The sequence below is a fragment of the Delphinapterus leucas genome, chromosome 18 (assembly GCF_059928025.1).
Source record: "Delphinapterus leucas isolate spDelLeu-1000000601 "Yukka" chromosome 18, BTC_Dleu_Yukka2, whole genome shotgun sequence".
Lineage (NCBI taxonomy): Eukaryota > Metazoa > Chordata > Mammalia > Artiodactyla > Monodontidae > Delphinapterus > Delphinapterus leucas.
This window is the reverse complement of record NC_143146.1, coordinates 46,037,212-46,061,876: the sequence shown is the minus strand read 5'-3', so window position 1 is coordinate 46,061,876 and position 24,665 is coordinate 46,037,212. Positions and strand designations below refer to the sequence as shown.

The following is a 24,665-nucleotide window of genomic DNA, read 5'->3' as shown; positions in this document are numbered from 1 at the left end:
CATAAATAGAAAGACTGTTTGAGACTGAGATGTAGTGGAGCTGATTACAAAATGATCTAGAAATGCTAAAACGTTGGTCACACGCCCAGTCCATTTAAATTGTATCCTTGTATTCTTAGGAAATAAGCAAAGCAAAGAAAAATTCTCATTGAATGTGTTTAAAATTAAAATATATAATTCCCTAAGAAAAATTAAGGAATGAAACAAGAAACTTGAGACTGAGAACTCTAAATTTTTTTATAGAAAATTACTTATAAAAGACTACAATAAAAGCATTTTAGATATAATTTAGAAATGAATATAAGATTTAAATTTCAGGAAAATGATATGCACATTTTCCTATTGATTTATTAAAAATACTTAAAATTGGCTACGAAAAGACTGAATATTCTGTTCATTCTAATGATTATAATTGCTTTAATGAAATTAATCACTGAGGGAAGGTATTTAAGATAGGGAAAAAAATGACCACAGAGTAGGTTAAATGTAGATTTGGTATCTTGATTCTTAAGCATTTTTCAAAATAATTTTCATAATGGTATAATTTAAAAGGTTTGACTTAAACTGCTAAACAAAAATTTTTTAAGCAAACTGCTTTAAATAATTTCAATTATAAGAACAAGTTTTGCTTTCTGAAATGATAATTGCTATTCTTTGAAGTTCCAATAAATTTCACATAAATGGCAAAAATACTTCTGACATTGTCTACTGCCAGTTGCCATTCTTGGACCCGAGGGTGAGGAACATTTTCAGATTCTGTGTGCTTTATCCTGAAAGAATTTGATGAAAAGGGGTCACTGAGAGAGTGAAATGTCTGCTCTGCTTGGCCTTTGAAAGAAGGGGAGAGGGCAAGGCTAGTCTTGGGCAAATTACTTCCACCTCCCTTTTTGCCCCTGCTTCAGCTCCAGGGGAGCTGGAAATGCACAGAAGGAGTCAGAAGACCTGGGTCGAGTCCTGGCTCTGCCACTTACTACCTATGTGACTTTGGGTAAGTTATTTAATGTCTCTGGGTCTCAGCTTCAGTATAGGGTTGTTGTGAGGACTAAGTAATATGATCAAAGGAAATGTGCTTTGTAAACTCCCAAGGTCTATAGAAATTTAAAATTTTATTATCATAACCTGGCCTTCTTCTTCCCAGTTCTTCCATAGTCTGGTATCCTTGGCTATGCATTTTTAAAGCAGCCCAAAATGACAACAACTTTTGCTTTTCCCTGTATCCTCTCCATATTGGAACTCTTATTCCTGTCCTCTGCATGCTTCAGACTTAAGTATTCTAAGAATATTAAACCAGACTGGTTAAATTAATCTTCGTTGTAGAGTGTGGATTGTGTTGCCCCTTTTTACCCTTCCCACTCTCACCTTTCTTCTTTAATCTTCTCAGAATTGTGCACTTAGAAACGTCGAAAAATCTCCAGTGCATGGAAGTTCGCACAGTGTTGGCAGAAGTCCCTTAAATCGTGTTACCCAGATCACTTCTCCATTAGTTAGTAAGGTTGATTGGGTAAATGGGAATATGATTGTGTCTCTTGTCCTTTCTTTTTCTCTGTGGGAAAGGAGATGGAAATAGTTCAGAGTTAAAACTTCTTCTGAAATCTCTCTGATAAGCTAGATCCTAAGTTGAGGAATAATCATAGAGAGGAGACAAGGGATTTAGTGGCCATTTCTTTGGTCAGCTCTTTGAGTTATATCTGACTTGGCCTCATCTTTGATTCTCAGTAAACTCTAGCCTACCCTCAGTCAAACTAAATTTATAACACCTGTTGTCTTTACTGGGTGCTCAGTTGATAGAGCCTGCATGGAGCTAAGGAGGAAAGAGAATTTGCCTTCTGCATCACGTCTGGTTTCAGATCAAGGGATCTTTAAGAGGCCATAACGAGAGCTTGTAGCTGTACTTGATCCAGCCTTCCCACATAATCTAAGAATGCTTGATTTGGCTATGTGTCAATAATAGTAATAATAGCCCCTTATGTTAACTGCTTGCCATTAATGCCTAATTACCATGGAGCACAATAACAGTTACTCATGTCATGATTAGATTAACTTTCTTAAAATTTTTATTTTATTTTATTTTTACAGCCTTGAACCATTGACTTATGCTCAATATGGTTTCTTGCTGAAGTAGCAGTGTCATCTTTCTTAACTAAAAATTAGAAATATTGAACTCTGGTGGCAATCAAATGCAAATTGAAACAATTAATAACAGTGTTAAATGTGTGAATTAATGGGAAAAAATTAAATGATAATGTTCATGCTGGCAAAGATGCAGTGACACGAGTACTTTTATACATTGCTGATGGCAGTGTAAATTGGTGTGATCTTTCTGATTTTTCTCCAAGCCTTTAAAGTGTTCATTCCCTTTAACAATCCCACAGTTGTTCATCTCTGCTAGTGAAAGATCAAAGGAATAAGTGAATTTCTGAGAGATGATCATTGCAGCAATAACAGGAAAAACTAGAAACTACTTAAATGCCTAACAATAAGAATGGTAAAATAAAGCATCATTCATCAGCTGGGTGAAATATTTTACAACTGTGATAAAAGATCATTATGAAGGCTGTAATATCATGGGAAATATTTATGATGACTGAATGAAAGCAATTTATAGAGTTGAGAATGCCCTCAAAATAGTGGTTGTTTTAGTGTAGTAGAATTATGTACAGACTCTGTATACGTGTATATACTTATTTTTCAATTTTATAAACTTTCTATAATTTTGTATTACATTTTTTATTTGAAAAAGTAACAGCAAGCAATAAAATTAGCAAGAAGAAAGTTGATCATGATTAGGGAATTTTAGTCTTAAAAAGAAATCCCTAAAATTTGCAAAAAGGATCTGAAAATATGGGAGTTTAAAAAAAGAAATATGAATAAAAACATAACTTCTTTCTAATTTTGCCCTTTGCCTTCAGTGAAGTTAACAACAACATGATTATGGTTTTCCATGATAAAATACCATGATCTTTGAACTTGTTCCTGTCTATAATTAGTAAATGAAATACTCCTACAACTAAACCAATAGACTTACCTATACAAATTACCACCTTCATTCAGTCTATCCATACAACCTACTTTCCAATTCCTTGCAAAATTCTCTCTTAATCACTGTCCACAGAACACTTCAGAATTCAGTCTCTCCCAAGTGCTTTCAAATGCACAGCAAAATACATTTCTCCTATGAAATGTTTATTTAATCCGTACAGGCATACCTTGTTTTATTGCACTTCACTTTATTACGCTTTGCAGATACTGCATTTTTTTTACAGATTGAAGGTTTGTGACAACCCTGTGTCGAGCAAGTCTACTGTCACCATTTTTCCAACAGCATTTGCTCACTTTGTGTCCCTGTGTCACATTTTGGTAATTCTCACAATATTTCAAACTTTACTATTATATTTGTTGTGGTGATCTGTGATCAGTTATCATTAATGTTACTACTGCAAAAAGATTTCAACCCGTTGAAGGCTCAGATGATGGTTAGCATTTTTTAGCAATAAAGTAATTTTTAATTAAGGTATATGCTTTGTTTTTTTTAGACATAATGCTGTTGCACATTTAAAGACTACAGTGTAGTGTAAATATACATTTTGATATGCACTGGGAAACCAAAGGTTAGTGTCACTCCCTTTATTGTGATATTTGCTTTATTGCAGTGGTCTGGAACAAAACCTGCAATATCTCAGAGGTATGCCTGTACTTACTTAACATTCATAATTTTGGGAATATGTTAGTATATAATTATGATACTTTGACTCTTTGTCCCTTTTTTTGATACATTATTAAAATATTAACTGTAAAGTGATATTTTTATATTTGAGGTTTTCTTATTAACTTATAATTTCAAATATATTTTAATCTGTTTCAAAAAACTTTTTGAGCACTTACTATGTGACTTTATCTCTCCACCCAGAACAGTGCCCAGCACAACACATTTCCTTAGAATGATTGCATGCTGGACAATGGCAATGCATAGATGAGCAGTCTCTACACTAAAAGAGTCAGACTAGCAGAGGAGCCCAGCAAGTAAAGCACCATAGATGGAGCGTGTTTAACTCAGTCAGGAACTGACTCATAGAAGAGGCGAGGCCTTCCCTAACTATCGTGTTATAAAACAGCAGTGTGCCATCACACAAACTCTCTATCCCCTTTGCCTGCTCTATTTTCTGCATATCCTGCCCCTCCTTCCAACCCCTAAGTGAAAGCAATGTGAGAACAGGGACTTTGTCTCAGCTAATACTTGAGCATTCAGAACAGTCCCTGAAACATAAGGCTTTCAATAAGTACTTGTTAAATCTGAATGAATGAAGTTTAATGTGAGTCTCGAAAGTTTTAAAGGACTTAGCTTGGGAAAAAAATGTGTGAGAGAATAGCAAAGAGTGTAGGAGGGCATGGTAGGGTGAGGTATTTTGGCAGCAGTATAGGTTGGGTGTAGCAAGTGTCAGCAGATGAGGCTGGCTGCAAAGGCAGGTGGTTTGAAGGATGGGGAGTCAAGTGGGTTACAGTAAGGAGTTGGAATATTTATATCTGAGAATAGGGACCAATGAAGGATTTGGGGTAGGGGAGCGTCATGATGTGATTTTGCTTTAAGAGATTATTTCCTGTGGTATAGAAAATGGGTTTCAGTGAAAGCAGAGAGCAAGGAGACCAGTTATTGCAATAGTTAAGGCAAGAGATGGGGACTTTGGAGTCGTCAGAGTCTAGGCAAAAGTAAAGAGTATGGGTGAGATTGTGTGTAAAAAGAAAAAGGAAAGTGTGTAAAAAGAGAAAAGACGAAGGCAAGGGTCAACTTCCAGGGAATTTCACAGCCGAGGGGTAGGAAGGGACATTGAGAAGTAGCTGTAGTTTAGGAGGACAGGGGGTTGGGCAGATGGGGAGGGATGCTTAATCCACAGTATAAAATGCTGGAAAGGTCAAGGAAGGTGAGAATTGAAAAGTGGCTGTTGGATTTGGCAATCGACAGGTTCTTATAACTGTAGAATGCACTTTCAGTGGAATGGTGGATGTGCATGACAATTTGTGGTTTCTTGACAGTAAGTGGGACATAAGAAAATGAGGGTTAGGCTACTTACAGGATCTTGGTTGTGAAGATAAAGAGGATAGAAGAAGAGAATAAGGAGTAAAGGAGCTCAGGGTGAAAATCCAAGCATGTTTACATCAAAGGCAGAGTGAAGAAAAGAGAGAAAGAGAGGTTGTAAAAATAGGTGTAAGGATTAAAAAAAATCCAGGCTGTGGTGAGAAAGTGGGGTACGATCACTTTGGGTGACTTTGGGTATGTTGAGGAGTACTAAAGAGAAGAGAGGAAGGAAGGAAATATAGGTGTGGATGAGAGTAAGCTGGGTTTCAGGGAAGGAAGGTGAATAATCCTTCACTAATGAACTCTTTTCTGTCAAGTAAAAGCAGGTCATCTGTTCAAAGTAATGAGGTCAAGAATAGGAGAGGAATTTTGAAGAGAGATGTAAAGATTTAGAAACCACCCGGGAAAATGGGAGAAGAAGCTGACCAAGAATGTATTTTCACAGCAGAAGTTTTCAACCCTTAGTAAAACTTACGCGCAAAGCATTCTGTGAGAGTTCATTCTCAGTTTCTGGTCTTTTAGTAGCTGCAGGAAAAGTTTAAGTGGATATAAAAATGAGAAGAACTTTACAAGTTTATTAAGTAGAAACTAACAAGTTAACCACTCAGCCCATTTTCAGTAGAGGTTCTCATTAAGGACCTGATATTTGAAAGTCTGCACAGTCATAATGACTATGTTATTACCCTAGGACCTCAGCAGAATTCAGTATTGGAAAATGCCCTGTGAAAATGGCTTTAAGCTCTTGCTAGTAACATTAGTATAATCCTAGGAATGTTAACAAAAGTTTCAGGCCTTCTTGAGCTAATCTTCATTCCAGGTAGTGATACATTAAATAGATAAAAATGTTAATTAGGTATTTGAACATTCGAAGACACAGTGACCCTGTGTGTGTTTGGGTGTGCAAGTGTGCAAGCATGTGAGAGATAGATCATTGTTTAAAAATTGTGATAGTTACTAAAATGTTCATTTAGAGTGGCTTATCTCAGTAAAGAGAAAAGAAGAAAATAAGGTAGAAAATTTTTAAACTCCTGTTTAATCTCTTAAAACCTAACCTATTGACTTTTCTATTAACTGACCTATTTACAGAAGGAGATTTTCCTAACATGGACACAGATTTAAATAAGGAAAAAAATTTTTAAATGCTCATCATAATATTTGTATGACAGTTATAAAGAGTTGTCTAGCTATGGAACTATAAAACAAAATCCAAATATGAAACCAGTTAAGAACACGTGCTGTTCACAATCATAGAGTTAATTTATAAGCTACCATGGAATATTCTTATTCTGCTATTGAAGTGGACAGCCCTTTCTCATTGCTACCATACCAAAATATTGATAAAGATTTCTGAAAAAAGAGCCTCAACAACTTACTTTCAACTTTCCTAAGAGAGCTTAGGAAAGTTATCTGTCTCAAAGTTTATGCCACAGAATGTGATAACACTCATTAAACAGAAACAATACTATGAGGTTTATCAAATTATGAAATTGATGAACATCCTTTATTTAAAATGTATTATAAGTTCTTAGGTAAATTTAGGGACTTGCCAATTACATATACAAAGCAGAATTGTTTGTATTCATCTAAGCCTCTGAGGGTAAATGTCTTGGAACATGTAATAGTTAATGGGAAAAATCTGGTGTGAAAATATTTGTATTGGTGAATTTTGCTGCTTTATTATACTTTTCCTTCTCATTAGTAATATTTTTCAGAAGAGTCTCCATGTCTGTGGATACCAAGGGTGGGGGACACTAAGTTGGATGAATTTCATAAAGACAATTACAGTGAGCCCCCTGTATCCACAGGTTCCACCGACCGTGGATCAAAAATATTAAAAAAAAAAAAATTATAGGAAGTTCCAAAATGTAAAACTTAACTTCGCTGCATGCAGGCAACAATTTACATAGCATTTACATTGTAATAGATATTATAAGTTATCTAGAGATCATTTAAAGTCTACAGGAGGGTGTGTGTCAGTTATATGCAAATACTATAGTACCATTTTATATAAGCACGCACAGATTTTGATATGATGGGGCAGTCCCGGAGCCAGTCACTCATGGGTATTGAAGGACAAATGTACTGTATTTGGTAAGCTAGTAGGATTTGTCTCAGTAAAGAAGATTGCCTCTGGGCTCCTTTCTTCACTGGAAGAAAAATGAACATTCTGCTAATTGACCAGATTCTCAGCCTCACTTTTGTATTACATTGGTTATTGACACCAATAATTGTAAAATCACTTTGTAAATGTAGAGTGCCACATCAAGGCTCGTTTAGCCTTATGTGTTCTCAACCTCTGTAACTCACTAGAATAATGCAAATTGCTTGACTCAAACCAATAAAAGAGAAACTGTGTTGTATGTGACATTATAAAGAATGGAACTTGACACTTGTGAAGGAGTAATGATAGCTAACTTTATTGAACACTTAATGTTGTACCCAACATTATTCTAAGCTCTTTACTTAACACTAATTTATTTAAAGTATAGTAGCTGCTTATTGATAGTGTAGCCATTTCAGGGTAGTTCATTCTCTCATTGAGTGATTCATAGTAGGCGGTGCTCAGAGTAGATAGCATTGTGAAGAATTTGTGTTTTATAGTAAGAACTATAACACCTAAGTGATATCACATCCATTTTGTTTTATAATTTCATGATGTATTTAAAATGTAAATGAGATGGAAAGCACTTGATTTTGATCTATTTATATAAGCCTTGTAAAAGTTTAACATGATAGGCAATTCTCTCCTTCAGCCTCTGTATCTACTGGGATCTGTGGAAAGAGCATGGATTTTAGAGTCCAGCATAACCTGGGCAAGATACATAATCTTTTGGCTGTCTTAAAGAACATAGTAGCTCCTCAATAAATATTTTGTTCAGTCATCAAATGATTGAAATGCCTGGCACATAGGTTCTTAATTACTTTTGTTTCCATTTCTTTAGTTTTCCTTCAAGAATTTAGAAATAGCAGCCTCCCTTATTGTTCACTTCCTCAGAGTAATATTTGTTGACCCTTGACTGCCGCAGCAATTACTGATTGGAACTTCCAGATCAGGAGTTGGGAAGGAAACTGAAACTGCTTCCTTGTACCATCTTTTTCTTTGAATTAATTTTTTTTCCTTTTATATTTCCTGTTAAAGTTTTCTTTTCTGTTTGAATGTTTCTAGGATAACAGACTTTTGTATTAAGAGTCTTACAATATAGCCCTAATAGAAAAATTCACAAGTCTTTTAAAGTAAACTAGTTTTTCTCATAAAGTGAAAGAACTGCATTCCCTTTAAGCTAATAGTATTGCCTGCAAAGTTATAAAAATTTCCATCATTTTCTTTCACACTTTTGAAATCCTATGGTTTATAACAGCCTTCATAAATTGGCGACTTCCATCCCAGCTCTGACACAGAGCTTTTCAGCCTGTCCTGCTGTCTGTGTATGTGCTGCTTGACATTGACAGGATTCTTGTCAAAATGGGGCTTTTGCATAAATTAGTGTTTAACCCTGGACAGGCTTTTCCTCCTCATTTCAATACAGCTTTTAAGAGACTGTGCTGCTCTTATCCATAGATAATGAAAGTGAAATTTGACTATTTTATCATGCATTTTACACTCTGAAGGAGTACCATAAACTTTACTAGTCTTATTTATTTTTCTTTTTTTAAAAAAAATGTATTTATTTATTTATTTTTGGCTGCATTGGGTCTTTGTTGCTGTGTGCGGGCTTTCTCTAGTTGCCGCAAGAGGGGGCTACTCTTCGTTGTGGTTCATGGGTTTCTCATTGCCGTGGCTTTTCTTGTTGCAGAGCATGGGCGCTAGGCACACGGGCTTCATTAGTTGTGGCACACGGGCTCAGTAGTTGTGGCTCATGGGCTCCAGAGCGCAGGCTCAGTAGTTGTGGCATATGGGCTTAGTTGCTCTGCGGCATGTAGGATCTTCCAGGACCAGGGCTCATACCCATGTCCCCTGCATTGGCAGGCGGATTCTTAACCACTGCGCCACCAGGGAAGTCCTCTTACTGATTTCTCATTAAGCCCTAATTAGTAATTCTCAGTGTTACCAATTCTTGTACAATATAGACACCATCACTGGTAGCCTACTGTCCCTTCTTGTCCAGAGGACCTATTTGCCTTACTTTTTATTTTAATAAGCAGCTTACATTGTATGTGGGGGAGAAAGTGAGAGGAAGGGGAAGGAGTTTCGAGTTGCATAAAGGAGTACACTTTAAATAATCTTATGGATGAATTTAGAATTTTTAAAAAGTTAATTGTTTTACCTTAATACTTTCTAGAAGGTACATATTAAGCATTGTGGATAATTTGTGTTTTACAGTAAGAACTGTAGCACCTAAATGATATCACATCCATTTTGTTTTATTAATTTTATGATGTATTTAAAATGTAAATTTTGATCTATTTGTATAAGCACTTGATTTTGATCTATTTCTTGGGTATTTGAAGCACCCAAGAAAATCTTTTGACTCTAATGCAGAGACTTTGTACCTTCCTGATTTTTTCTTACCATCATTGTTCCAGCCATGGCTGAATGGAGAAGGAACAATAGCTTCATTCTTGAACTACAAGAATATTTACATATTCAGTAGGAACAAACATTTATTTGCTTTTCCTTTGGGTATGATGATGAGCAAATTATTCTCCATAGTATATTATCAGTTCCCCCAGCCTCTATTGAACATCTCAGATTTTTCAGGTGTGGAATTACATGTGACTAAAAACATGGTTCCTGAATTTCAATAAACCTAGAAATGGTATTATTACAGCAAAATATAATACGTTTAGTAGCCTTAATTAAATCAGGTGATATATACTGTCTAATTTTTCTTTACCTAAGTTGATGGAAATGAGTTTACCTCCCTTATTATTCTTGGAGAAAAGCTTTGTGATACCTTTTCTTTCTTCAACAGTCTAACCATCAAAAATGATTGAGAAGAGAAGCTAAGCTTGGAAAGAAAATGATTTCTTTTAAAAAAAGCTAACTCTTCATATACCGAACATTTTGAAATCTCAACATGAGGGAAAAAACCTCATAAATTTAAGCATACTAAGAGTAATTTATACTTAGGTAACAGCAAGATGATATGTTATATCTTTACCAACATATTGAAATAATTAGAATAAATGATTGAGAATGTGAAGATTGGAGTTCCTTCTATACAATGCCTGCTTATAACTAGAACGTATACGCCAGGCACCATATATGTCTGTGTTAGCTGATTTAATAACTACAGGAACCCTATGAAATAATTATTAGTATTCCCACTTAATACACATGAAAAAGTACAAATCCAAGTTCAGAGCCATTAAGAAACTTGCCTAAAATCATTGAGCTAGTAAGTTGTAGAGCTGATGTTCAGTTTGCAGACTTGCTGACATCATAGCACATGATTTTACACTTTACCTGTAAATGGAGATAAATGATACCAACCTACTTTTTGTATAACGTATATAAAAATTTCATCATAGCAGTAAGTTTGTACTCAATATGTGATACACAGTTTTGGTAAAGTAACTATCAGCTATTTAGTTCATTCAGTCTTAATTCTCTCTTAAAATTTAGAGAATTTTAAATTGAGAAGCAAAGATGTTTATGCAAGAGGTATTTCTCAAGGGGCTAGAAAATATTTTACAAAGAGCAGAAAAAGAATCAACCTGTTCCTTTAACCTACAGTTCTATTCCTAAGAGCTTAATCTTATACTGTGAATCTCCTTTTATCTTCTAAATTTCACTGGAATCTAGTTTCAGGGTTAAACTACATTTTAGCCACCCATGTATGTTTTAGGTGGTAATCCTCCAGTTTCCACTAGGCAAAAAAAAAAAAAAACTAACAAATTACCAAGATAATTTTATTTTAGAAAAACTGACTTAATATTATATAGTTATTCAGAACACACCAATGATAACACTATGCCAAAGTAGTATCTTTCAATAGTGCATATATTCAATTACAGTTAAATTTAAAACTTTAGGTTGGGAAAATAATTCTCTTCAAATATACAATGAAATAGACCTGGGAGTAGGTTATAGACATTTCGTTTGATGACAAGTACAGTATGAGCAAGTAATGATCAAGCAGCTGCTAAAAACATTAAAGCGAGGTCAGATTGCACTAATGATTATTATATAGAGTTTGCTCATCATGGGAAATAGTAGTATTATGTTGCAAGCAGACCATACATGCAATATTATTCTGAATACTAGGTTACATAGAATAGTAAATATTAAAATGTATAAAGGAAAATATGATCAAGATGATGGGAGATAGTGGAAAAAATGGTATTTGACAAATGATTCCAGGAACTGAGTCTTTTGATTTTACAAAATAGAAGACTAAGAGAAAGGCATAATACTTGTTTTAAAATAATTTAAAATCTTCCATATGGCAAAGGACATAGGCTTAACTAGAAAGCCCGGGTAGTTTGCACTTTCTAGAGAAGGATACAAAGGAGTGGGGTTGGCTGCCTGAGAAAGCCTTAGCATCCTTCACCACTTATTTGAAGGAGACAGAACCATCACACCACCTGTGTGTGATGTGTGGGGATGAATTTTGTACCTTGTAGATCAGATCATTGACTCCTGGGGCACCTCACAATTCTTAAACTACAGCTTTTATTAACTAGCCTGATAATTGATAAGGACTTTTAAACATATTTTCTTTATGTTTCACTAAAGATAAATCATTTTATTTCATTATGCAGACATTGTTAATATGGGTTGCTGGGTATGTATGGGATTTAAATGTGAAAATGATTATTACATTGTAATCTTATAGATAACTATAAATTTATAAATAACTATAAATAATCATATATAGCTGCTATAAGAGTCAAAATTTTAATTCTTTTCCTGTCAATCTTATGTTCCTTAGGGGTGAAAACATTAGCAAATGATTTTATTTTCTGTACTGTTAGATATTGCAAACCTTTTCTTAAAGTTATATAAAGCATGTCAAGTCGTCTCCTTTCCCTACTCCAACACTCAGTACTTTTTAATGGCAAAGATCTGGCCTGTATTTTATCAATTTGACATGGAGTTTTTTTTTTCTAATTCTGTTTCTTTAGTCTGTATTACAGGTCACTGAAGCATACCATAAGTACTTGTCTCAAGTGGTCAGTTACATAAAATGTACTGGGCTGACTGTTTTAGAATAAAAAGCAGTCTGGCATTATGATGTGCTAATTATTACTTTCAGAGAAAGAATTAGTTAATTCATTCTTAAAGTATATTGTATTAGTTACAAATTTAAGATGTAAAAATAGTATAACTTATGAGGGAGTGAAATGATTAACCGCTTGTGATTAGTGCTCATAAGTTTTAACCGTAAAATATTCTAAAACATATTTGCTCAATTAGCATATTTGGGAAAGCAGTTGCTTTTGCAAGGGTAATTTATAGGCAATCACCTGAAAACATATCAACAGGCATAGATAAGCATTTTTCATTATTAATCATCATTGCTATACCTCTGCTGTTTAAATAGTGTTTCTGTTTTTTATGGCATTTGATAAAATTTTAAGGGTATGGTCTTGGTATTAAGGCAAGATATTCAAAGAGGTTAATCACGTTTATTTTTAGCTTTTTCTTAAAATATTCATATTTTAGGCAAATAATATCTTTAACTTTTGATTAATCATTTTCAGTAATGTGTCTTTGCTAATTTTCTCCTTTTCTTTGTTTTATTTGCCCTTTTTCTCTATAATTAAAAAAGAAGACCTCTTCCTAAAAGAAACAAAAACAGTGGTAACAATGGAATGATTTATAATGTGAAATTATTAGTTTTTGTGTACAGATGTTTTTAAAATTTCTGAAGAAATAAAAGGCAAGCAGGTGACAAGAGTCTTTCTCCTTGCATTGGCTCTTTCATTTTCTTCAGTGGCTTTTCCACTTTCCTTATCTGACCAAAGCAATTTGAGGAATATTCTTACAGCAAACCTGATTTTTAGCAAAATCTGTGAGCCTTGATAGTTTAATTGAAGTGAGCATGTATATATTACTGTCAAAGAATTACTTAATTCAGAATAATAGACAACATATATGGCTTATTTGCTAAACTCTTTTTGGGTATTATCTCATGTAATGCTCCTTGTAAACCTATGAGTTGATTACTGCTGTCTGTGTGAGAAAACTGAGACGTAGAGAAGTTGAGTAACACATGTAGGAAGTGGTGGAGTCTAAACTCAGACTCAGATCTGACCTAACAGACTGAGGTCTTAAATACCAATGCCATGATAAGGTATCTCTCAAGGAAATCTGAGTAGATTGGCACCTTTTGGAGCAGAAATATGCTTCCTACCCTGACTTCTGGACAAGCTTTGGAATCTATTTAACCTTTAGCTTTAAAAGAGGAAATGAGTTGGAGAGAGGTACACATTTTTACAAATCATATATTCATTCTTTGGACTTCACTAAGGCATTTCAACAAAGATGCTGACCATAAAATGTTGTTTGTACTAGCCTCAGGGCAGAAGCCATCTACTTATTTAAAATTAATCTTTAGCCAGCTATTAGAAAAAAATAAGCAAAACTGTCTGAAGCAAGAAATGTAAAATATACACTATGTGATGCCATGAAAAGAACTTTGGAGTGGACAGCCCAGGGGTCTTACTGAAGCATGGCCACTTACATAACTTTGGGTAAGTTACTCTGAGCCTTAGCTTGTTCATCTGTAGAAGGATGAGATTAAGTAATTCAAAGCATTGTTGCAAGGATTAAATGAGATAAAATGCCAGGCACATAGTAGAATAATCATTCCCCTTTTTTCTGTTCCAAGTTTTAAAGGAAGTTGGGTGTGTTTTTGAATGGAAGAGTATCAGTACTTTTATTATTTGAAGTTTGAAAAGGGTGACGTTTTCTAGTCTCTTTTTTGTATTATATTCTCCTAGTTGAAATATGGATGCAGCCTTTTGATGTTGAGTTGCATTTTCTTGAGTGTCTAAGCTGCCAAAAATAGCTTGTTTACTTTGTATTAAATAGTAGAAGATCTTAACGATGTTAGAGGAAAGACAATGGTGGATAGTACTGTATTTGCTTTAACTGTCATTGAAACATCCAGTTTTCTTCCATGTTAAAGTTTAGTTGTCTTATTTAGGTAGTGCTTTAGTTGGCAGAGTACAGAATAAAACCCTTGAGGTAGGGATTCAGATGATTTCCTAATATCTGATAGAATCATCAATAATCCTTACCTAATTCTTATGTAACTTTAGAGAATATCCTCTTTAATAAAAAGAGAATATCAGAACACAGTGAAATGTCTCAGAGTTCTCCTGAAACATTATATTGCCGTTCCTCCCTGGCAGCCAGGCGCGCCTCCAGTCCTCCCCTTGGTCCCCAGCAGCGGAACAGCGGCTGGGAGGCCTTCCGGCGCCGTTTGCCGCGTGGCCGCCTCCTCTGCGGCGCTACGACGTACTGCGAGAAGTGGAGCTCCGGGGTGGAGATGTGTCTCTTCCTTGAAGACCTGCGGGAGGGCTCCTGCATCCTCTGCCTCTGCTCCAGGGCGCTTGTGGAAGATCGGAAATTGTGCAGTTTGGGATTAAAAGGCTACTACGTTAAAGACGATGGCAACAGTGCAGGAGAGCAAGCTACAGAAGATGAAGAAGGTGGTCGTTCCCAGGGCACTGCAGAGTCCCGTGACAGCAAAGACGTAGGCCCAGATGAAAGTGAACTTGATTCTGAGGCTGAACTCATGAGAAGTATGGGACTGCCACTTCAGTTTGGTAGGGTTTCTGCACATAAGAATTTTGAGGTATCTATGAATACTAGAAACAAAGTTAAAAAGGAGAAAAAACATCAAAAGGAGTACTGAGATGAAATTAAGAGGGAACCTTGGAGACGAGAATGTGAGGAAGATGCTTCAGATGATCCATCTTCATCTGAGGATGAGAACACCAGAAGGTATAAACTTCGCACCGAAAAAGACATTGAAGGTGAGAATCTTCCTGCTGAAAACACATTATCTCCACAGCTGGAAATTACAGAGCTCTGGAAGAAGTACTGGAAGGAATACCAGGGGGAACTGCTGTGGCAAAGCTGGCAAGAAAAGCATGCAGGTCAGACGCCGTCCTCAGAACCCTGGAACATCCCTAATACAAAGGCGGAATGGGAGCAGCATTATAGCCAGCTGTATTGGTATTATTTGGAACAGTTTCAGTATTGGGAAGCCAGGGTTGGACTTTTGATGTTTCACAAAGCTGTGATACAGATACTTGTGTGTCTAAAACAGTAGTTGACAACAAGAAAGACGAAAATCGCACGAAAGCAGATGAACTTTCTTCTCCATCTTCATCAATGGATAGTGAAAGCTCTAGTTCAAGTGATAAAGATCATAATGAAATTCTTGATGGACTTAGTAATATAAGTCTGAATTCAGAGAATGTAGAACAGAGCCAATTAGATCCCTCTGTGAGTTGTGATGGACAGCAGAAGAGAATGCCTTGCTTAGGGCCAAAGGGAACCATGTAATGGAGGAACAAGGAAAGCACCTTGTCTGGGAACAGAAGCACAAGCCAACCAGCTCAGGATTCACAAGAGTCATCAGAAGCAAACACAATCAAAGACAGACCACACCTCATCGGCACTGATGGAGATGAGAATGGCAAAGATCCACCTGAACAGAAGCCAAGCAAATTCAAGAGGAGCCACGAACTGGACATCGATGAAAACCCAGATTCAGACTTTGATGTCGACGGTTCCCTTGTAGGATTCAAGCATGGCTCAGGACAAAAATATGGTGGAATTTCAAATTTCAGTCACCGGCGGGTCAGGTATCCACACAAGAATGTGAAGTACAAGTCAAAGTACTTGGACATGAGAAGACAAATCAATACGAAAAACAAACACATCTTCTTCACTGAAGAGCCAGGAAAAACTTTTTTCAAGAAAAGCAAAACTTTGAGTAAGGTAGAAAAATTCCTAAAATGGGTAATGAACCAATGGATGAGGAAGCATTGCAGGAGTCAGTTTCTCATAACAACGTGCAAGATACTTGCACAAGCAGTGGTTCAGAGGAACAAGAAGTGTCTGTTGAAAAAGGGGATGACCCACCGGAGACGAGTGAGCAAGAACCTGGAAAGCGTCGTGCCATGTCTCCAGCTGGGGAAGTGGGAACAGAGAAAACTGACAGGGACAGCACAGAAGCAGCAGTGACAGATGAGGGTGACTGCCCCACCCAGGCTGCACCAGACCGTCTTCAGGTAGAAACCGAAGCTGAAATTAAAAAGAAGAAGAAGAGCAAGAAAAGAAAGGGAATTGGTCTGCCTCCTGAGATCACTGCTGTGCCCGAGCTGGCAAAGTACTAGGCCCAGAGATACAGGCTCTTCTCTCCCTTTGACGATGGGATTAGATTAGACAGAGAGGGCTGGTTTTCAGTTACACCCGACATCGCTGAGCACATTGCTGGTAGGGTCAGCCCGTCCTTCCAGTGTGACACCGTAGTCGACGCATTTTGTGGAGTTGGAGGAAATACCATTCAGTTTGCCTTAACAGGAAAGAGAGTGATCACCATTGATATTGATCCTGTTAAGACAGATCTTGCTCACAGTAATGCAGAAATTTATGGGGTAGCGGACAAGATTAAGTTCATCTCTGGAGATTTCCTGCAGCTGGCTTCTCGTTTAAAGGCTGATGTCGTGTTTCTCAGCCCTCCTTGGGGAGGACCACACTACACCACCGCCAAGATCTTCGACATCAGCACCATGATGTCTCCTGATGGCTTAGAAATTTTTCAGACTTTCCCAGAAGATCACTAATAATATCATTTATTTTCTTCCAAGAAATGCTAATATCGACCAGGTGGCGTCCTTGGCTGGGCCTGGAGGGCAAGTGGAAATAGAACAAAACTTAAATAATAGATTGAAGGCAATCACTGCTTATTTGGGGGAACTGATCCGCAGATCAGCCTCTGAATCATAAGTGAGGTGGTATAGAGATCAAAAGATCATAGCGGTCAGAACACTATTCACTTGGAATTCCTTCTCTGTATTCACTGATACTTTGTACCCATAGTCAAATGGGTATTTGTACCCTAATACACTTTTTCCCCACATTGATGCAGTACCATCTGGAATTTGCTTTTAAATATCCATTTATTTTATAAAGTTAGTGTTTTTTAAGTTTCTGTTGAAAAAAATATGAAATATATTTTGTAATATAGAAGTTTATATTCTTTTTCTATTAAAATGGCAGTGAAAGGAAGAAAAAAAAAAAAACATATTCTCAGCCATGCATTTTGGACCAGTTGCTTAGTAATTAGATTTTGAATCCGATTTTGTTTCTTGTCTTGAATCGGTGTGTTTTTTTAAATTAAATTTTATTTTTTTATACAGCAGGTTCTTATTAGTTATCCATTTTATACATATTACTGTATATATGTCAATCCCACTCTCCTAATTCATCACACCACCACCACTACCCCCGCCACTGCCCCCCTTGGTGTCCATACGTTTGTTCTCTACATCTGTGTCTCTGTTTCTGCCCTGTAAACCGGTTGATCTGTACCATTTCTCTAGGTTCCACGTATATGCGTTAATGTACGATATTTGTTTTTTTCTTTATGACTTACTTCACTCTATATGACAGTCACTAGATCCATCCACGTCTCTACAAATGACCCAATTTCATTCCTTTTTATGGCTGAGTAATATTCCATTGTGTATATGTACCACATCTTCTTTATCCGTTCGTCTGTCGATGGGCATTTAGGCTGCTTCCATGACCTGGCTGTTGTAAATAGTGCTGCAATGAACATTGGGGTGCATGTGTCTTTTTGAATTATGGTTTTCTCTGGGTATATATGCCCAGTAGTGGAGTTGCTGGGTCATATGGTAATTCTATTTTTAGTTTTTTCAGGAACCTCCATACTGTTCTCCATAGTGGCTGTATCAATTTACATTCCCACCAACAGTGCAAGAGGGTTCCCTTTTCTCCACACCCTCTCCAGCATTTGTTGTTTGTAGATTTTCTGATGACGCCCATTCTAACTGGTGTGAGGTGATAGCTCATTGTAGTTTTGATTTGCATTTCTCTAGTAATTAGTGATGTTGAGCAGCTTTTCATGTGCCTCTTGGCCATCTGTATGTCTTCTTTGGAGAAATGTCTATTTAGGTCTTCTGCTGATTTTTTGATTGGGTTGTTTGTTTTTTTAATATTGAGCTGCATGAGCTGTTTATATATTTTAGAGATTAATCCTTTGCCCGTTGATTCCTTTGCAAATATTTTCTCCCATTCTGAGGGTTGTCTTTTCGTCTTGTTTATAGTTTCCTTTGCTTTGCAAAAGCGTTTAAGTTTCATTAGGTCCCATTTGTTTATTTTTGTTTTTATTTCCATTACTCTAGGAGGTGGATCAAAAAGATCTTGCTGTGATTTATGTCAAAGACTGTTCTTCCTATGTTTTCCTCTAAGAGTTTTATAGTTTCTGGTCTTACATTTAGGTCTCTAATCCATTTTGAGTTTATTTTTGTGTATGGTGTTAGGGAGTGTTCTAATTTCATTCTTTTACTTGTAGCAGTGTGGGGTTTTTTTCTGCCACAAAATATTTGGTTAAAATAAATTATTACCGGACGTGGTATATTAAACAGATTATCTTAGAGCTGCTCTGAGGGAAAGAGGGATTATAATTCTGCATTACACTTTATTCTAAAATGGTATCTTATTTCACTCAAAGTTTCAAAAACAGATAAATTAGTTTATTAGCATAAAATTTGCTTATTTTGCTTATGTTTAATGAAGCCTGAGATTTTTATTTTTCCCCATTTAGGTATAGAAGGTGAGTTTGTATTGTCAAATGAGAAATTTAATTCATAGACGTCAAAGGCAGGGTTTAGATTTTCCCTGTGATAAAACGCAAAGACAACGGTCTCTGAACTGAGTCAGGGGCCTATGTTCCCATTCCTGTTCTTTCAGCAGCTCATTTTCTTATATTAATCAAGCCACTCAACCTAGCTGGTTCCTAGTGTACAGCAGAGGTTGAACCAGGTTGGGTTTTAGTTTTTGTGCTTTAGGGGTTACAGAACTTGGAAGAACTAAAGAAGAGAAAGCCAAGGGGATACTGCTCACATACACATGTAAAAACACCCACTGTAACCTGAGCCCATCTATTTTATATTGGAATTCTGTATAAAATTTCATTTGAAAGAAGAGTGTCACATTTACCCCCAAAATAGATGATGATAATGATGATTTTTAAATTTTAAATTTGCTCAATTAGATTATCCCCAAATCCTCTTCCAATTCTGGCATTCACTGTGTCTGTATTTCTTGTCCTCATTACTTGGAAGCATAGTGTGAAGGGCAGACAGGACGATGAATCAGAAGACCTACTAATTCAGGCTATGGTACTAATTACCTGAGCAAATTATAGTTTCTTAGTTTTTTGGACTAACTGTTCTTTACAGAAACTGTCTGTTTTGTAGTCTGTGATTCCAGGCTATCACAGACAGACCCAGTTTATTTTGGGGTGGAGTTGTAAATATGGAATTGGAATATATTTTTAAACAAGAATAATTGGTAAACTAAGGTTCAGTGTTAATCATAATACTTGACTCCTGTAGGCACAGCTGTTATCCATAATCTTCAATTACTTTATTACTCTCCAATTTTCAGTTGCTCTAATATAATAGAATATTAGTATAATTGACCTAAAATAGATTACTTAAAATATTTTAAGTTCTACCATTGGAATCCATTACATGAATTTTTGTTTTTGTTTTTGAATGGGGCAGAGGTACTTTATTTCATTACTTGGACTAAAAAGTAAAATCAAAGGTCAGAGTTTTCCAGTGGAAACCAAGAGGAAATGTTATGAATATCCAAGGTATAATCAAAATTATATACAACCTAGAGCCAATTCAGAGAGCTCAATAATCTTCAAAGTGGTTTTCATACATTAATTAATGCTGATGGCATCCCAAGGGTGAAAGAAATTTAATTCTCATATTTTAGTTACGGATAACCACAGGAAGAATCTGAATGGATCAAGATGTGCCATTTTAATAAGGCAGGTCAACAAATATTTCATCAAATATCTACCACATCAGCAATATATGAGGCGCAAAGTATCCCACTGATGTGGCCTACTTTACAGCCTGTTTTTTTTTGTTTTAGACTTTATTTTATAGAGGAGTTTTAGATTCATAGCAAAACTGAGAGGGGTACGGGATTTCCCACATACTCTTCGCCCCCACACATGCAAAGCCTCTCCCGTTCATCAACATCCCCCACCATCTATCAGTTGTACATATGTTACAATTGATAGACCTACATTAACTCATCATTATTTTCCAGAGCCCATAGTTTACATTAGGGTTCACTCATGGTGTACATTGGGTTTGGACAAATGTATTGGGACATGTATCTACCATAATAGTATCATACAGGATAGTTTCACAGCCCTAAAAATCTTACTGTGTTTTGCGTATTCATCCCTCCATCCCCCCAACCCTTGGCAACCAATGATCTTTTTACTGTCCCTATTTTGCCTTTATTACATGATGTTTTGGGAAAGCAGGTTTGTCTTTAAAATTATTGTTTGCTTAGGTTTTATATTAAAATTAGTTGCTATTTCTATAAACTGACTACACAAGTTAACCAGACAGTCAAAGGTGGTCTGGAAATTCATAAGTAGTTCATATGTGAATCACTCAAGGAGATGTGTACTCATTAAGATTTCAGTGTTCAAAATATTCAGAGTTCAAGGATTATTGTTGAGGGTACGTTGTATACATTTTGTATGCTGGCTTGTGTTTTTGTGACTACTGTGCAAATTGTTAAAAGGAACTGACTAGAAAAATTGTTATTAAATTTCACACAAAGTAGCTATTAGAGGTGACAATATCAGTAAGTTTTTCCAAGTTTTTTGTGAAGAGAATTGCCATCCCTGTTCCCTACTCCCACCAGTAATCAATAATCGTTTTCTCCTTACAAAGTCATGACTGTGCAAAAATGCTGAAGAAATGGTAATGTAAGATAAGGCAATTCAGTAAGTTAAGTAAGCATGAACATGTTGCTGAAGCAGAGGAAAGCATAGTATTGTCAGCGAATAGAGACCTCCCCACAGAAGTTCCATAAACGCAGCTTTTAGGCATTAGAGACAGAGGCAGAAGAAATATCCAAAAAGGAAAAGGGAAAGGGTGGCAAACCCAAACTTCCTGAATTTCAGAATTATTTTCCAGGCTGTCCTGGCACTTAGGAATAGGAAGTTTCCTCCTCGTCCATTTGCCTAGAGAGCATCCTTGGCCTCTACCTACTGGATGTAGTAACAACTCCCCCCACCTACTCCTTCAACTTGTAATAACCAAAAATGTCTCCAGACATTGGCTACCTCTCCCGCCCCCCCACTGTGGGGTAGGGAAATCACTCCCAGTTGAGAACCACCAGATCCACCACCTTCTTTAGAGTGGTGGTTTATATGCTTATCTGCACATCACCTTTATTTGTGGAACAGAGAACCTGACCTGTATTTAAATGTGTTTCATACCTCCTACTGAAGTATGTTCCAGGTTCGAAGTAACTGATTTACAATGAGCTTTTCCAACAGCTCATTTATAAATGAGGAAATAATGTATTTGTCTGTATTCTCACTCAAGATGTAGTTTGTGCTAACGAGAGGCTAAAAATGATATGCAGGAAAGGTGTAGTTGTGACCCATCAAATGTGTTTTATAGGTGAAGTTGTGTATCTCCTTTTTGCATTGGTGCTGTGACTCTTTTTTTCCTTTCAACATATCACTTCATTCATGTTTGGTGTCACAATGATTATTGCATATGTATCTTTTCATTAAAAGGAGTAATAAACTACTAAATATTGGCATAAAAGAGGGTGCATTTTGAATATTATTTATTTAGTATTTTAAAACCAGGTAAATCTGATAGCATGGTGAGCAAAAATCTGAGTCCCAATAAAATGGTTCTGAATCTCAAAAGCTTTGGTGAAGATGGCATTGGTCAGCTCCATTTTTATGAACGTTATCACCAGTCTTTTAAAGAACCTTGTCTGAGTTAGAAACAAAATGGCCCTGGTCTGGACTCTTCCTCTAGTGAGCTCTGTGACTTGGGAAAATCACCTCTCTGGGTTTAGAGATTCCTCATCTGTCAAATCTAAGGGGACAGACCAGATAGCCTTCCAGGGCTGTGCCAGCTCAAAATACTGTCAGATTTTTTTTAAATATTCATGAACTGTGAAGTTAAAAATTTTTTTTAGCTCTAAAACCGTTACAGAATAGTGAAACTAAGGGAAGAAGATAAAGGTACAAATTTCATTCAAAGATGACTCCAAATAAACTGATCTGTTAAATTGAGCTGCGTGTTATATGGAAAGAGGTGCTCATTCAGTGCTAAAAATTACTAGCTCTAAACTGTATGAAGTGATTTTTGTGGGTAACCAGGTTTGCCCCCGACTACTCTGTGGGAAGAATATTTCAAAGTTAAAAGAGGAAGATTGTGCCTTTGACAACTGAAAACCAAGCTGTCAGAATTATTTTTATTTTTTGCTTCCATTTTGTATAAAATAATTGTGAAGACATCAAATAATGTGAAAGAAATCTCATGGTTGGTCATCCCTATAGAACCATTTAATCGGTTATGGCTAGTATAGTCTGAGATTCTTTTAAACAGTAGAGATAGTTTTTCAAATAGCAATGTCATATTTATTATATAAATCCAGGTCACTCACTCAGTAAATGTAGTGTCCTACCTTTAATACTATATTTTATTGATAAAGTATATAGGTTTTTAGATGTCCTCTAACCAGTTTTGCAGCTGGGTGTGGAGAATAATAATATTCCATTCTAATTCCTAGAATAATTACTTCACCTTCTACAGCAGCAAACATATTTTTATCCTTCTCACTTAATATGCACAGTTGCAAATGTCATATGTCATAAAAATAAATAGTTTCTTTTCAAATTTAGCTATAAGATTTGACAATAATCATTCAGAGCAGTGACCATATTAATAAAAAAATATTTCTCTTCTTTCCTGAGCACTTTAATTTTTCTTCCTGCATCTTGATTGCTTTACTAAATTATAGACATAATATCTGATACTTCTAACCATTTTGAGATTGATTATTAATGAAAGGGGCATAGAGAGAGGAGAACTAATCTGGAAGTTTGTCTCTAAAATGTTGTTATTGAGTTATGACAGATATTTTGTCAGATTTCTCTATTCTCTTATTTAGGTGATGATGGCCCCTTAAGGGTGATCATTAATTTTGGGCAATTAGTTTATTTCTTTTACATGCAGACTGAGACTTAAGGATTTAAATATCAGTGTCTGAATCAAAACTCAGATTTATCTTCGAAGTATTAGGGCAAAGTCACAAAGCTTTCCTGGACTTCAGTGTCCTTTATATAAAATGGAGATAATGGTTCTTAAGAATACTGTGGAGAATGCCTATTAATGAGTGATATGTTCGTGCCAAATATTAAATATCATTTCTAAATAATAGGATTTCATCAAATTATCATAGCATCTTTCTACTTGCATCAAGTAAAATTGCAATAGTTGATCTGTAAAAATTAAAGAATAGAACTCAGTCTTTCATATAACTCCATTTGCTTTTAGGGTCAAAGGAAAGCAATCTTTTGGGACAGAAGATTCAACGATTAAGGAGGAAGAGGAAGAAATAGGATAAATTTCCTAAATCATGCAAATTATTGTGCTCTGATAATTCAGCTGGAATTTAAACTCTGCTTTTGAAATACATACTGTTTCTTTCATAAACAAAAATGAGAGCCAATTTTTTTCTCTCTATGAAGGGAACATACTTCACAGCTGCATTAATTTAAAACACTAAAATAACAGGGTGGCAGCACTCAGTAAGAAACCAGTGTGGCTTTTGGCTACATTTCTGTTGCTTCTAAGTCCTTTTCAAATATTGTAATTAACTATACTGTTTCTGCTGTTTATTCTGCTTATACTAATTTATCCATGCCATTCCTTGAGTTGCTGGTTCTACCCCCTTAGTAAGAAAGAATATGAGAAGAAAACAGTTTGCGTCTTACTGTGGCGATTGCTGTGTCTTGCATGAAGCTTTCTTTATATGTAAATTGTATTTCTCTCCTCATTCCAATCCATTATTTTTTTCCCGTCTCTAGATGTAAGGTTCTTAACGATGTTGGAGATTTCATCAGATGAGGACAAACAGCTGGTGAACATTCTCTGGCTCCTCAATCCCTTTTCCATATCTTACTAAAACCCCTTTCCATGATAAATACCTGGAAATATTTAGAAGCCCAAATATTCAATTAAACTTGTATTACATTGCTCGCTTTTCTGTGTTTTCACCACATTGTGTCAGGTCATTTGAGGAGATAACCATAATATTATGTGGAAATAATTTCCTTTTCTAGAATTAAATTTGATTCTAATGTTACTACTATAAATTTCATCCTTCTATTAACAAGGACCAAAAGAGTTTTAACAATGTCCTTGCCTTTTTTTTTCTTTCCCCTGCCGCCTACTATTATAAAAGTTGACAGATGTGAATCCCAGGGCAGCTTCTAAGAGGGTATATCAAAATGGGGACCATAAAATGTATTTAATGTAGGAAACTTGGAACTGTTTTGAACATGTTAAATCACTACTCTTTGCAAAT

The 24,665-nt window shown here is 35.9% G+C and overlaps 2 protein-coding genes across 4 annotated transcripts in view; both read left to right on the top strand.

The window, feature by feature from the left end:
* Positions 1 to 24,665, top strand: part of TDRD3 (tudor domain containing 3) — a 201,424-nt gene that overhangs the window by 170,748 nt on the left and 6,011 nt on the right. The window lies entirely within an intron of this gene.
* LOC111167869 (trimethylguanosine synthase-like) lies at positions 995 to 24,661 on the top strand. Its single transcript, XM_089899469.1, is given in 6 exon segments — positions 995 to 15,232; positions 15,235 to 15,490; positions 15,492 to 15,544; positions 15,547 to 15,993; positions 15,996 to 16,795; positions 16,797 to 24,661. Coding segments are annotated over 6 exon segments (2,652 nt in total). The 5' UTR covers positions 995 to 14,325; the 3' UTR covers positions 16,986 to 24,661.